Raw genomic sequence first — 14676 nt, forward strand, 5'->3', positions numbered from 1 at the left:
GCTTTTCACTGGAAGTCTCTTTTGACATTCTGATTTCCAAATCTACTGGCTTTGTTTTTTGCTCTCACCATTCATGACTGTTTGTGAAATATTCATCCCCAACAATGTTTTTTAAACGTTCCAAAACAATAATTTCTTCTTCTTTTTAAAAATTGAGTTTATTGGGGTGACATTGGTTCACAAAACCGTATAGGTTTCAAGTGTATACAACTCAACAAAACCTCATCTGCACCCTCTGTCATGTGCCCAAGAAAAGTCTCTTTACACCCCCATTTACCTCCCTTTGCCTATCTCATCCTTCCCGTACTTCCCTTTTCCTCTAGTTATGACCACACTGTTGTCTGTATCTATTTATTTATATATTTATACAAGTATATAGCTATTTCTCTCTAGTCCCTTAAATAATCATTTTATTCTAGGTTAAGGATCAAATGCCTTCAGGGGAGTGTTACCTATATGACACAATATTTCTTTTCTAAGAAGTGTGCAAAATATATAGATATTTGCTTTCCATAATGTGAGGATTCCTTTGAGAATGAGTTCTAATGCAAATCTCTTAAAACTTTTTTTTGTCTGTTACCCAGAAGCTTAAGTCTTGTTACTATGAAACACTCAATCTTTTATGACAGGTGAAGGACTAAGGCAATAAGGCATGAAGCCTCTGTTTGTGAAGCTCTGACAACAGGGAGGGAGGAACTGATCAGGTGCTGAATCCAGTTCAAACTCATGTCAGAGAAGGAAAAAGAGGAGATGCAAATGTGAGAATACCGCAGAAGCCAGGCTGTGAAGGAAGGGCAACTGGCTTTGTTGTATGGCTATCAGGTACATACAGAGTTTTTCTTCTTTCTGGACAATCTTGTTTGGTTGCTAAGGGTCTTTTGCTTTTTCATTAATTTAGAAAAGAAGAGCCACTCCATAGAATCTTTTCTGAATAAAACTGTTGGCCTCTCCCAAGAACTCAAGATCCCTCACCATTCTTCTCTGTTGTAACCACACTAGCAAGTGCCACAATATCAAGGGATAACAATTTTAAAGATAATAAGGGTCTAGGGTCAAATTTATTTTTGGTATAATTTATTTTAACTTTTTGAGGCCTGACCTTTTAAGAGGAAATCTGCCCTTTTGTTTTCGTTTATTATCTGTCTGGTTCTGACAAATGAATCACAGGAACAAATGCTCCTAAAATTCCCAAAATCTTGTGCAAAGCCAATTCTCTAAGTCATGTGAGAGAGCTACAGAATGTTAAGATGGAGAGGAAGAATCTAGTCAAGAGACCTATATATTGGGTTCAGTCCCATCATTTCAGTTCAAAGATTTCCACTCTAATAAATCTGGAGTAGTATCACAGGCACTCAAAATAATTTTTATTGACTTACATCAAGTTCATGCTCTGGTTTCTCTTCAGATTGTATAAATCTTTTGCCTTCTACATCAAGTTCAGGATTTTCCCAAAACCTGGAACTTAATTGTCTATTAATGTTCTCAGTTATTTACTTATTATTGCCTTCTGGGGAAGAAAGCATCTTATGAAGCCCTTACACTTACCAAATTGAAATGTGGTATCTATGAGGAGACTGAAAATGCCTGAAAGGTAGTTGAACAACACAAGTTTGATGTAGGCAGAAGTACTTTTAGAAAACAGGAAGCTCAGCAGGTACATGAGGGGAATGGCAGACCAGCCATACAGCATGAAGATCAGCATTGTGTCCAGGAAGTGGTAATCTGTGAGATATATATCTAGCTGGCAGAATTTAAACACTCCCTGAAACACACAGGGTACAGAAAGTAAAGGCAAATAAAACCTAAGTGTAAAAATAATGAAAGCCAGAACCTTTAGAAAATGAAATAGCAAGCCCTCTCCTTATTTACCACAGATGTATTCATTAATTAAATAGTTTACCCTCTCAAAAAAAGTCCCCAGTCATCCTCTTCCCCAAAGGGCAGTCCAGGTAGCAGGACCTTAATAATTCCCTTTATTTCCTTTTTTTTTTTTTACCTTGGAAGGAATTTTTTAAAAATTCATAAACAAAATCAGTATATGTTCCCTCAACAATCCTAATTATCAACTTTCCCAGAAAGTAGATTATTTCTCTAAAGAGAGACTATTTCCTTCAAAGACTTTTTCCTCTTGACTACATACCTTACATATCACTGCTATCCACTTTTAGACTGGGTCTCCTAGTTCTATCCCATTCCTCTACTCCCATCACATCCACTCCAGCAATTCTGAGACCTATTTCTAATTTTTTTCTAAGTATTTTTACTTTTACAGTGTCTTTCTCACCAACACAGTGAGGTAAGCAAGATGGTAATCTTATTCTCATTTTACAAATCAGTTTAGAGGTCTGCCTAAGAACACTAGAAAGTGGCAGAGTCAAACTTAGCCAAAGTTATTGTCTCCAGGTTCTATACTGTTTAATGTAGTCACATTGGCATTCCAAAATACCACTCCCATCCTTTAAAATTTTTTGGTTATTACTCTTTGTTTTTTTAACTTGTTCCCCCCCCCGCCATAGTCCACTCTACTAAATAATTACATGCTGCGTCAACAGGCTTTCTTTAGTATCCATGCCTATCTACTTTTTAAAATTAAATTTATTGTGGTAACATTGGTTAATAATATCATATATGTATCAAGTGTATATTTCTGTAATACATTATCTGTATATTGCATTGTGTACCCACCACCCAAAGTCAAATCTTCCTCCATCACCATATATTTGTGCCCCTTTACTTTTACCGTCCCTCTACTTCCTTCCTTCCTTCTGGTAACCACCATACTGTTGTCTGTGTCTATGAGTTTCAGTTTTATATTCCACACCTGAGGGAAATCATCTGGTTCTTGAATTTTTTTCATCTAACATTTCTCTTAGCGTGATATTCTCAAGGTCCATTCATGTTGTCACAAAGGGAAGTATTTTATCTTTTCTTATGGCTGAGTAGTATTCCACAGTGTATATACACCACATCTTCTTTATCCAGTCCTCTATTTAAGGATAATTCGATTGTTTCCATAGCTTGGCCACCATGAATAGTGTTATAATTAAAGGGTGCACATGTCTTTGTGAATAAATCCTTTCAAACTTTTTGGATAGCTATCCAGAAGAGAGGTTGCTGGGTTATATGGTAACTCTATCCTTAATTTTTTGAGGAGCTTCCATATTGTTTTCCAGAGTGGCTGTACCAGTTTACATTTCCACCAACAGCAAATGAGGGTTTCTTTTTCTCCAAAACATCTCCAACATGTGTTATTAATTGTCTGGTTAATAACAGCCATTCTAACAAATATGAGGTGGTATCTCATTGTAGTTTTGATTTGTATTTCTCTAATAGATAGTGAAGTTGAACATCTTTTCATGTATCTGTTGGCCATTTGTATGTCTTTTTGGGAGAAGGGTCTGCTCAGGTCCTTTGCTCATATTTTTAATTTGATCTTTTTGGTTGATTTTGAGTTATATGAGTTTTTAAAAATTAACGCCTTGTCAGAGCTGGTGTTTGCAAATATCTTCTCTCATTTTGTTGGTAGCCTTTTTGTTTTGTTGGTAGTTTCTTTTTCTATGCAGAAGCATTTTAGTTTCATATAGCCCCATTTATTTACTTTGCTATTACTTCCCTTGTCTTTGGGGTTGAATTCATAAAGTCTCTAAGAACAAGGTCCATAAGTTTAGTACCTATGTTTTCTTCCATGTAATTTATTGTTTTGAATTAATTTTTGTTTATGTGGATGAACTGTAGTTAATTTCATTTTAAAATTTTATTCTTTTGCATGTGGCTTTCCAATATTCCCAGCACCATTTATTGGACATCCTTTTCTCCATTGTGTGTATGTGGCTACTTTATCAAAAAGTACTTGCTCATATGTTGGGAACCACCCCGCCTGGTTTCCAAAGCTATAACCCCACTGAAAGGTGAAAAGGCCCCATGGCTAGGGGACCTTGGGACTATAAGCCACTAAGGAGACAAAACTTATCCTCCTGGCAGGGGCATAGCCTCTGACCCCTTTACTTCACCCTGCTTGGCCCCTGGAGGATGGCTTGATAGTCAATGACAGGTAGGATTCCTCAAGGAAGGAACAATTATGAAGACAGGCATAGTTGTGAAGGGGCCATCAGGGAAGGACTTAGGGGATTATGGAAGAAGGACAAAAGATCCTCACCCCTCAGCTTTATCATAGCCTGAGTCCTCATTCTATCTGTAAAAAGTCTCCTAAACTCTTGGCTGCCTTGTTTCCCTGGCCTGATTCAGGCCTGAAACAATGCCAAAGAGGGATGCTGGAACTGGCCATTCCCGGCGGCAGGGGTGGGGAAGGGAGAGCAATCAGGCCTAAGAAAAAACACATTAAATCCTGTGAAACCTGGAATGATTTGCTAAGAATGTTCTCAATTTAAATGTCAAGGGTCCAAGCACAAAATAAGTCTGCTTCCCAAGGTGATTGGCATCACCCTGTCTGACACACCCTGATTCAAAAGAACCCCTGTAGTCCCATAAATGTTATCTGTAGACCATACCTCCTTTCTTTGATATGCATTCCTATGCAAACTAAACTCAATAAAATCCCATTGAGAGAGAGACTCAAGACCTTTCTCCTCTGAGAGAAAGGTCTCTCCTCTAGTCAGTCAGCCTTTTCTCCCCAAGCAGATCATGTCTTAGTAGACTTATTCTCATCTGTGGCAGCTGGGAGAGCTCTGCTGGATTAAGCTCCCTCACACTCATATACATGTGGTTTAATTTCTGGGATCTAAATTTTGTTCCATTGGTTTGTGTGTCTGTTTTTCTTCCAATACCATGCTGCTTTGATTGCCATAGGTCTGTAGTATAATTTAAAGTCAGGTAGTGTGATACCTCTGGCTTTTTTCAGGATTATTTTGGCTATTTGGGGTCTTTTATGGTTCTATAGCTGTCTGATGATTTTTGGGATTCTATTTCTTTTGAAACTGTCATTGGGATTTTGATGAGGATTGCATTAAATTCGTATATTGCTTTGGGTAATATGGCCATTTTAACTATGCTGATTTTTCTAATCCATGAACAAGGAATATCTTTCCATTTTATTGTGTCTTTTTCAATCTCTCTTAATAATGTTTTGTAATTTTCCATATACAGCTCTTTAATACCCTTTGTTTATACCTGTGTATTTTATTCTTTTTTTAATCATTGTTCAAGTGTATTTTATTCTTTTTGTAGCAGTTGAAAAAGGAATTATTTTTCTCTGAAATTTTATTTTTAGTCTATAGGAATGCAGAGAGCTATTTAGGTCCCCTACAATGATTGTGTTTTTGTCAGTTTCTCTCTATGTTCTATTAGTGTTGCTTTCTATACTTCAGTGCTCCCTGATTGGGTGTATATATATATTAAGAAGTTCCATGTCTTCCTGATAAAATATCCATCTTTGTTTCTTGTTACTTCTGTTATCTTGAAATCTATTTTGTTGTATTTAAGAAAGGCCACACCTGCTTTTCTGTGGATGCCATTTGCTTAGAGAATCATTTCCCACCATTTCACTTTAAGTTTATCTTTGTCTTTGTAGCTGAGATGTGTGTCCCAAAGACAGCACATTGTTGGGGACAACTCTGTGTGTTTTCTGAGACTATAGCCCCTTGAGAGCAGCCCTGAAAGGGGCTAGTAAGTCTCCCCGGAAAGCCAGGTGAAAATGCAGGTGGCAGACATGACACAACTCTAACACCCAGGGTTCCCATGGGAACAAGGCCTGATAAATACATTGTATCTTTTGAAGCTTGCTCTACTTTGTTTCGTATTGCCCTGGTGATATAAACCAAATGTTTAAGTTCAAGGCAATAAAAGTCATTTGGGAGAAGGGCTTGTGGCATTCTCCACTAGAGGGAATTGCTACTCCCTTTCCCGCTGGATCAGGAAGATTGTGTCCGGGATGACTTATTTACCATCTGCAGCAGAAGGGAGGATTCTGAGAGCCAGAGTTCCTCCCACATCTGGTGCCTGAACAGGGGCAGAGGCTATGAGCCATCACTGGGGACAGGCATACCTAGACAGACAAGATTCAGCACCTTTTATCCGACATAAGGGACCAGTGGCACCAAGAGCTTTTTGGTTATGCCCAGATGTGTCTAAAATAAGGGAAAGGGGATTTCTTCCAGGGACACCTCTCTTGTGGTCATTATGCGTTAGATAAGTGGAATCAGGGCTATTTGCTTTCTTGTCTTTTAGGAAACTTGGTTTGATATTTGTTGTTTTGTATAACTCTAGAATCTTCTGCCTCTGCTGTTTGGGCTGTGCTATTTGAGCCTCTAGAAGTTATTCACTGTACTGGTTGGTGTGAGATAGTGTCTCTGCTGTTCGGGCTTTTGTGTATTTGTGGTACCAGTTGGTTTCAGATGATGTATTTGCTATTTGGGCTTCATGCCATTTAGATCTTGTCAGGGTCATTTTTAGCACCAGGTGGTGTGAGATAAGATTCTAAGGCTAGTGTCTCACTCCCTCCTTTCAGAGGATTTAATTTGAAAATAACTGGTTTTCTTGAATTTTGTCTTTGCTTGGGTTTTGTTTTGTTTCTCTTTTGAAAGGAATGGCTCAGTCTTAGTCTCAAAATGTTTTGCTAAATCTCTGGTAAATAGGATGAGATATCTAATGTTGTTACATCATAAGGATTCTACTCAGAAAGAATTTAAATTGATTATTTAAAGGAGGAAAAAGATCTCACTGCCCTCTCAGACAGTAAAAAGCTCAGGAAGAAAAACAATGGGAAAGTATGTCTTTTAAACACTCTGAATCCTTCTTCTGGAAGCCCAGGAGCTGCTCCAGTCCTGGGAACAGGTCATGCCTTGCCTGATGTCTCTTCACACTAGTTTAAGATAAGGGAAGGAGGATTTTACAAGCAGCACTCTGTGACCCTCCACATTTATCTCATCGCCTAGCAATTAGTCAGAAGACACTTACAGATCTAGCTAGGCAGAACAAGAGCAAGGGAGGACAAAACCAAAAGTAAAAAACTATCCCAGCTACCAATATGGGCTTGGGACTTTCTAAGGAGCAGGAGATATATTCTCAACTGCTTCAGCAGCTTCTCCAGGCTGTGGGATGTCAGGTTGGAAAACAGAATTTAACTAACTTATTAAAGACAGTAAAGAGCTACTGTCTGTTGTTCCCAGATAAAGGCTCTTTAGATTTAGAAGTGTGGGAAAAAGCAGGACAGAAATTGAAATGGTACCAGGAGAATGAAGCCTTAATAGGACATCAGAATTTGTTGACCTGGAGCCTAGCTAGAGCAGTTCTCATCCCTATTCATACTAGAAGCCATCATGGTCAGGAAAGCTTAGACAAAAAGGAAGGGACCTATGGGATGATGGCAGGCAAGGTTGCTGTACCTAATAATAAAAATCCACTCTTGCAAAGAGAGGAAAAGGCTAGCCCAGAAATAGCAGGGTGTCTGTCTTTCCAAGTAAAGGAAACAGGTGGCACTTTTAAATCCAGACCATTTTTCAGCTGCCGCAAACGGAGGAAGGAGGTGGCTGCCCTGGCTGCTCTGAGATTTGTCTCTAGGATTTACCTTCACCCCCCTCCTCACCCCTCTTCCTCCATTAGATCCACCATCAGCCCCTAGCCAGACCACCACAGATATGCAACAATGTCTCTTGAGAGGATGGGATAGCACTAAACAGCGCGGGCAGCCAATGCATGAGCCTTTGCCTTTTGAGATATACAAAGACTTAAAAAACAGTATTAAAGACAATGGGCTTCAGTCACCTTACACTACGGGGTTCTTATCAGCCATCACTGAAGGATATTGGCTGGCCCCTTGTGATTGGTTTGTCTTAGCTAGGACTGTCCTTACGCCCGCCTGCCCAATTTTCTGTATGGTGTTCAAAATATATGGAATGCTGTTGCCACCAAGCAGTGGAAAATAACAGCATAACAGCAGTGGAAATCCAGTTCAACTTAACATGCTTCTCCAGACTAGTGAATATGAATCCCCCAAAGAGCAGGTGAAAATGGACCCTCAAGATTTCTCCCAATGCTCCCAGGCTGCTTTCGGTGCCCTAAAGATGATCCTGGGGCTAAAGCCCAGGGGCCACACTCCTTCGTTAATATTTGGCAAGGAGCCACATAGATTTATTTAGATTTTATTGATAGACTGCAAGGAGCAATTAAGAAACAGGTTGAGAATCAGGAAGCAGCTGAGACCCTTTTATTAGAATTGGCTTATGAACATGCAAATAATGGATGTAAGGCTGTACTCAATCCTCTCAAACTAACTTTCACTAGTAGTAGTCAATTTATCAAGGCTTACCAGAACATGGGCATGGAACAACATCGAACCACATTGCTAGTGGCTACCATAAAAGCGGAAATTAAATGCTTTAATTGAGGCAGACTGGGACATCTGGGAGTGTCAGAACAGAGAACAGAATAGTCTAAAGAATCCGCCCAGTAAAGACCACCCACAATGTGGCAAAGGTAAACATCAGGCAAGAGAGTGTAGGTCTCAATATGATAAAAACGGCAAACTGCTCCCACTTGAGGGAAATGGGTGGAGGAACACTTACTTTGGTGTCCTGAACCCCAACAGGAGTTATCCCTGCAGCAGCAATCAACTGCTCTGGGCTCAGGAACATGCTGAGTCACCAGTCTCCGCGCTGCCACAAGGGAGAGCACATGATTGGACTTGGTTACTACCCAAGAACTTATCTTAAAAGAATAGGATTAAATTCTCTTAGCTCCTATGGGGGTATAGGAACCATTGCCTGAGGGCAATGTTGGATTGATTTTAGGAAGATCCAGCATTACCGATGAAGGGATTTTAGTCCAACCTGAAGTAATTGATTCTGATTATCAGGGAGAAATCAAAATTATGATTGGAGCCTTTGGATGGCATGTTGTTCCTGCCCAAATTCATATAACTAAGTTTCTTCTTTCCTATACAGTGCCAAATACTCAAAATATTAAGAGGGGAAGGAGGCTTCAGTAGTACTAATAATCAATCTGTTTTTTGGACCACCTCCACTAAATTAAATAAACCTTTTTTAGGAATAGCAGTCAAAGACAGAACCTTCCATGGCCTACTAGGTACAGGTGCAGATGTCTCGGTAATTTCTAGCCAATAATGGCCTCCAAATTGGCCTCTAACAGAGGTCAACATATCCATAACTAGTATAGGAGGCAATTTTTGACCACACAGAAGAGTCTGATCCCTCAGGTACTATGGCCCTGATGGACAGGTAGTGCAAATTCAGCCCTATGTCCTTCTACCCTCACTTAATGTTTGGGGATGAGACCTTCTTACTCAGTGGAGAATGAAAATCATCCTCCCACATTTTCACTAATGGTCACTGTTCAGATACCTCCTTTACCCCTCATATGGCTTTCAGATATGCCTGTGTGGGTCAATCAGTGGCTACTGAAAAAGGAGAGATTAGAAAAAAATGCATGAATTAGTAAAACAACAATTAGAGGCAAGACACACTGAGCCATCTAGCAGCCTGTGGAATACTCTTATTTTTGTAGTTCCTAAAATATCAGGGAAATAGAGGCTTATACTTGATCTTAGAAAAATTAATGAGATACTTCAATCAATAGGAGCCCTCCAACCTATAGTCCCAAATCCAGCTTGCCTTCCTAAGTATTGTCCATTTCTAGTCATTGACTTAAAAGATTGCTTTTTTAAAAAAATGATTTTTTAAAAGATTTTATTTATTTATTTTTAGAGTGGGAAGGGAGGGAGGGAGAGACAAAGAGAGAGGCATCAATGTGCGGTTGCTGGGGGCCGTGACCTGCAACCCAGGCATGTGCCCTGACTGGGAATCAAACCTGTGATGCTTTGGTTCTCAGCCTGTGCTCAATCCACTGAGCTATGCTAGCCAGGGCAAAAGATTGCTTTTTGCAATTCCCTTGGCTGAGTAATCACTCTGTGCTTTCTCTGTCCCAGCTCCTAACAACTCTCAACCATTGCAGAGATTCCACTGGGAAGTTCTGCCTCAAGGCATGCTAAATTGCCAAACTATCTGCCAGAATTTCATCCACCAAATCTTATGGCCTGTCCAGGAAAGATTCCCTAATTCTATAATATACCATTATGTGGATGATATTCTAATTGCTGCCCCATTGCTGCCCTGTCTTCTGAGATGCTAGCTAAGACTTAAACTTAAAGGAAGCTGTGTCTAATGCAAGCTTAATTATAGCCCCTGAAAAGGTCCAACAATCTGAGCCTTGGAAATACCTGGGGGACATTCTCTTTCACTGGACAATTCAGCCTCAAACATTCCAAATTAATCCACCAGAATGCTCAACCCTTAATAAACTCCAGCAACTATTGGGTGTTATTAACTGGATTCCACATAGCCTAGAAATTACCACCCATCAGCTTACTCATTTATTCGATAACTTAAAAGGAGACTCTGACCTAAATTCCCTTAGAACTTTGTCCCCCTAGGTTCTCCAAGAATTGCACCTTGTCAGCCAACATATTACTAAAAGACAGCTCACAAGAGTTAATTGCCTATTTCCCACCAGGCTATTCTGCTTTCTGACTCTAGGTACCCGCATGGGATTAATTGGTCAACTATTACCTCAGTTAGGCATGATAGAATGGTTATTTCTCTCTCATCAGCCTCAACATACTATTACCACTTATATTATAGCTCTATGCCAGCTTATTATTAAAGGATGTGACAACTCAATGACTTTTTGGCCATGTTCTGGCCATCATTCATGTCCTGCTTACCCCAAATCTACAACAGCTGTCCAGTCTCTAGAATTTCAATGTGCTATCACAGATTTTGCTGGCAAAATAGAAAGTAGCCTCTCCTTGGACAAATTATTACAAAACATCCCAATTCTCAATATTTGTTTTAAAGAAAAAATTAGTAAGACCCCTACCCCCAAAACAAGGACTGTTTTTATCAATGGCTCAGGGAAAACAGGGAAAGGCACCATCACCTGAAGGGAAAATGAGGAATGGAAACACTGTATTTCTTATGGTCATAATTCCACTCAATGGGTCAAGCTCTCAGGAGCCATTATGACTATCCAACAGTGTCCTCATGAGCCCTTAAATATGGTTTGTGACTCTGGTTGTACTGCATATACTCTCCTTCATATAGACCGGGCTCTCCTTAAGGGATTCATTGACCTTCCTCTACTCAGTCTATTTTTAACCTTACAAACTTTGTTAGATAAAAGGGAACATACTCTGTTTGTTACTCATATGTGTTCCCATACAGGCCTTCTTGGTCCTATGTCTAAAGGCAATGCCCAAGCTGATGCTCTAGTAAGCATAGTAGATACTTTTCAAAAGGCTGTTGCCTACCATGAATTTTTTCATCAAAATCGTCATGCACTTTGCAAGGAGTTCAAACTCCCATGTTCTCAGGCCAAACAAATTATTAAAGAATGTCCAGATTCTTTACCAGGCCTTAGGTAAGGCATTGCCCTCTATTGGAATTAATCCCAGAGGCTTAGAGCCACAAATAATCTGGCAAAATGATGTCACCCATTACCCCCCTTTTGGGAAGTTTAAATTTATTCATGTCTCTATTGATACTTTCTCCAGAGTATTACATGCTTTCACCCTTACAGGTGAATCAGCTAAGAACATGCAGGCCCATTGGCTTGAGGCTTCTAGCCATCTGGGCTGTCCACAACAAGTTAAAACTGATAATGGATGCCCTGGCTGGTGTAGCTCAGTGGATCGAGCGTGGGCTGCAAACCAAAGTGTCACAGGTTCGATTCCCAGTCAGGGTACATGCCTGGGTTGCAGGCCATGGCCCCCAGCAACCGCACATTGATGTTTCTCTCTCTCTCTATCTCCCTCCCTTCCCTCTCTAAAAATAAATAAATAAAAATCTTTAAAAAAATAAATAAAATAAAAAAAGTTAAAAAAAACAACAACAACCTGATAATGGACTGGGGTATACAGCCCAACCCACTCAAGATTTCTATGAAGATGGGAAATTCAACACAAAACAGGCATCTGTCATAGTCCCACAGGCCAAGGAATTGTTGAATGTGCCCATCATACTTTTAAAACTCTTCTTAACAAACAAAAAAAGGGGAGCCAGGAAACCTCTCCCAGAAGTCTGATAATGCTGGCCATGTATACTTAGAATTTTCTTAATTGTGATAATTCTCTTAATACACCAATCAAGAAACATTTCAATTGACAAAAGGTAGATAATAAAGGGCCCATCCCTTAGTGTTGTACAGAGATCCTTTGGGAGAAGGAAAATGGGAAAGGCCAGTTGAATTATTAAAATGGGAGAGGGTATGTTTGTGTTTCGGTCCCTACAGGTCCTTTGTGGCTACCTGCTAAACGAGTGAAATCCTACCACAGGAGACAAACCTCACCAACCCTTGAGGATGACTCAGACCAAGAGGATCTGGCATCTCAAGGACCTGACTGACCAGCTGTCCCAGATGATTGTGACCAAGCACCGATGTTGGATTCAGGCCCATCACCAGAATTGGGAGAAGCAGGCCATGGGGACCACTCCACCACCTGAACCCAAAGGGATCATGTGGGAAGATTCAAAAACCCTGAATAACAGGGCTGAAGAGGTCATGAAGGATATAGGGGTATAGGACACTCCTGAAAATCAATTTCTAGCCTATTTGTCAGTAGTGTCCTCTAATGCCATCTAGACCATATTGATACTTGTCCTGTTAGCTTGTTTTGGAGTCTTGGGCCTCACTGCTGAAACTCAGCATACTTACTAGAGCCATATCCTTGATCCACCTATATTTAAGCTCCATACCTGGTGGAATTCAGAGCCTCCTATATCTAGCAAAGATACTAAATGGACAGGAGGTATCTGGCTTTCACCAGATGGACCCTTAGAAGAAAATCAACATTGGTTATCTGTCCCTGAGAATACTATCTATGTGTCAGAACATTTACCTGCTTGTTTTTCCACATTATCTGACACCCTATGTCTACCTATACCTTCAAATGGTATGCACATGCCATTGTCAATAAGGGGTCTCGAACTAATGTCTCCTGATAGGAACCATAGGCTTTAAAAGAGAAACAGGTGAGGACAATAATAACCCCTTGGATGTACCTCTTTATGAAATTAAGACAAAAACTACTAAGCCTGTCACTTGGCCACTGTGTAGAGATCAACAGCCCTCACTCATTGATTCCTAATACCCCATTAACAGCTGAAAACTGGGGTGCCAAGTGGAAAGTGCATGCTAATATGGGTTCTACCATTGTCCCTGCCAAACCTAATATTATATACAGTAGTATAGGGTGGTATGGTGGGGGAACTGGAGCTCCTATTATAAGAGTAACTTCTCTAAATCACACTAGCCCTTGGAAAATGGGACTCCCCTTCATAGAACATCTTCTAGGACACCTTCAATGTAATGAAGAGATGGAGTCTGGAATGGATTATTATATTATAGAGAATGCTAATAGTTCCTGTGTTACTGTATATACTTGTCATACTTATCTTTTTCTAGCCATCCCAGGGATGCCCCATTTAACCTATAATAATAACTCTATGATATTTAGTCTCTATACTTCCCCTGGCTCTATCTATGCTAGCTGTCTTACCCATGCTAATGTCACTCAACTCAATCTCACCATGGTTTTTGTAGTTTACAGACAAACAGAAATCTGGCTGCTAGTTAATATTACCCATAGTGACAGGTGAATGGCAAGATCCAGGAGGCATGGCCACCCTCAACCATCCTCTCAAGTGAGAGTGTGGTACTTCTTAGGAGCTCTCATTGCTTGTATTGTTTTCTTGCTATTATAGCTGCCTCTGCTGCAGTGGTTGCCACTGCTCTAGCTGAGTCTGTCCAGACTGCTCATGCTGTTGATGCCCCCCTCAACAATACAACTCAAGAAATGATCCAACAAATATGTATTGACCAGGAAGTCCTTGTCAGGCTCTCAGCCATATAGTCTGCAGTAATATGGCTGGGAGAATGGCAGGATGCTCTTGTCACTTGCCAACAACTTACTTGTCACCCCAGCTTCTCTAAGCTGTGTGTCATTCCCCTCCCCTCTGAGTGGAACTCCAGTCAGCACTCATGGGAGGAGGCCCAACATCACCTGCGAGGAGCCTTTTCCTCCAATCTCAAGGGACAAATCGATTGACTCCAGCTTAAGCTATGTCAGCAACTTCAGGACATTAAGTGGCTCACTGAACAAGAGGTCTTTCAGACCTTTCATGACAACTTACAATGGCTTGATCTAAAGACTTATTTTGAAGAACTAAATTTAGGTGTCGGGTCATGGGGGCTATAGGGTTCCTCCTAATCATTGTGGTCTTTTGTGCCTTGAAGTACATGGACAAATTGTTTTCTAGGATCATATAAGTGAAGAGCAAGTAGCTGGCTTCATCGGACTTACCGTCATGTCTGCCATAACAAACAAAAAAGGGGGAGATGTTGGGAGCCATCCTGCCTGGTTTCAGGAACTGTGGCCTCATTAATGGACAAAAGAGTCCCACAGCTAAGGCTGAATGAAAAGGCCTTGGGGCCATGAGACACTAAGGAGACAGGACCAATCCTCTTGGCAGAAGGACAGCTCCTGCCTCCTTCACTTCCCCCTGCTTGGCATGGGTGGATGACTGGTTAGCCAATGACAGGTAAGATTCATCAAGGGATGAACAACCTAAGACAGGCACAGTCATGAAGAGACCATCAGGGAAAGACGGGACTATAGAGAAGGGGCAGAAAGACCCTCACCCCTTGGCT

General features: G+C 40.6%; 1 protein-coding gene and 1 long non-coding RNA gene across 2 annotated transcripts in view; both read right to left on the reverse strand.

Annotated features, from left to right (window-relative positions):
- The window catches only part of LOC114506931 (ATP-binding cassette sub-family A member 3-like), a 309809-nt gene that overhangs the window by 109750 nt on the left and 185383 nt on the right, over positions 1-14676 (reverse strand). The window contains exon 21 of the mRNA XM_028524874.2: positions 1546-1762. Within this exon, the coding sequence (XP_028380675.1) occupies positions 1546-1762 (217 nt within the window). The remainder of the gene's footprint in view (positions 1-1545; positions 1763-14676) is intronic.
- Positions 11292-12148, reverse strand: LOC118499627. Its single transcript, XR_004902132.1, has 2 exons — positions 11864-12148; positions 11292-11622 (listed from the first exon to the last, which is right to left on the reverse strand). It is a non-coding gene; the product is annotated as an uncharacterized LOC118499627 (long non-coding RNA).

Source organism: Phyllostomus discolor, chromosome 3 (assembly GCF_004126475.2).
Source record: "Phyllostomus discolor isolate MPI-MPIP mPhyDis1 chromosome 3, mPhyDis1.pri.v3, whole genome shotgun sequence".
NCBI lineage: Eukaryota > Metazoa > Chordata > Mammalia > Chiroptera > Phyllostomidae > Phyllostomus > Phyllostomus discolor.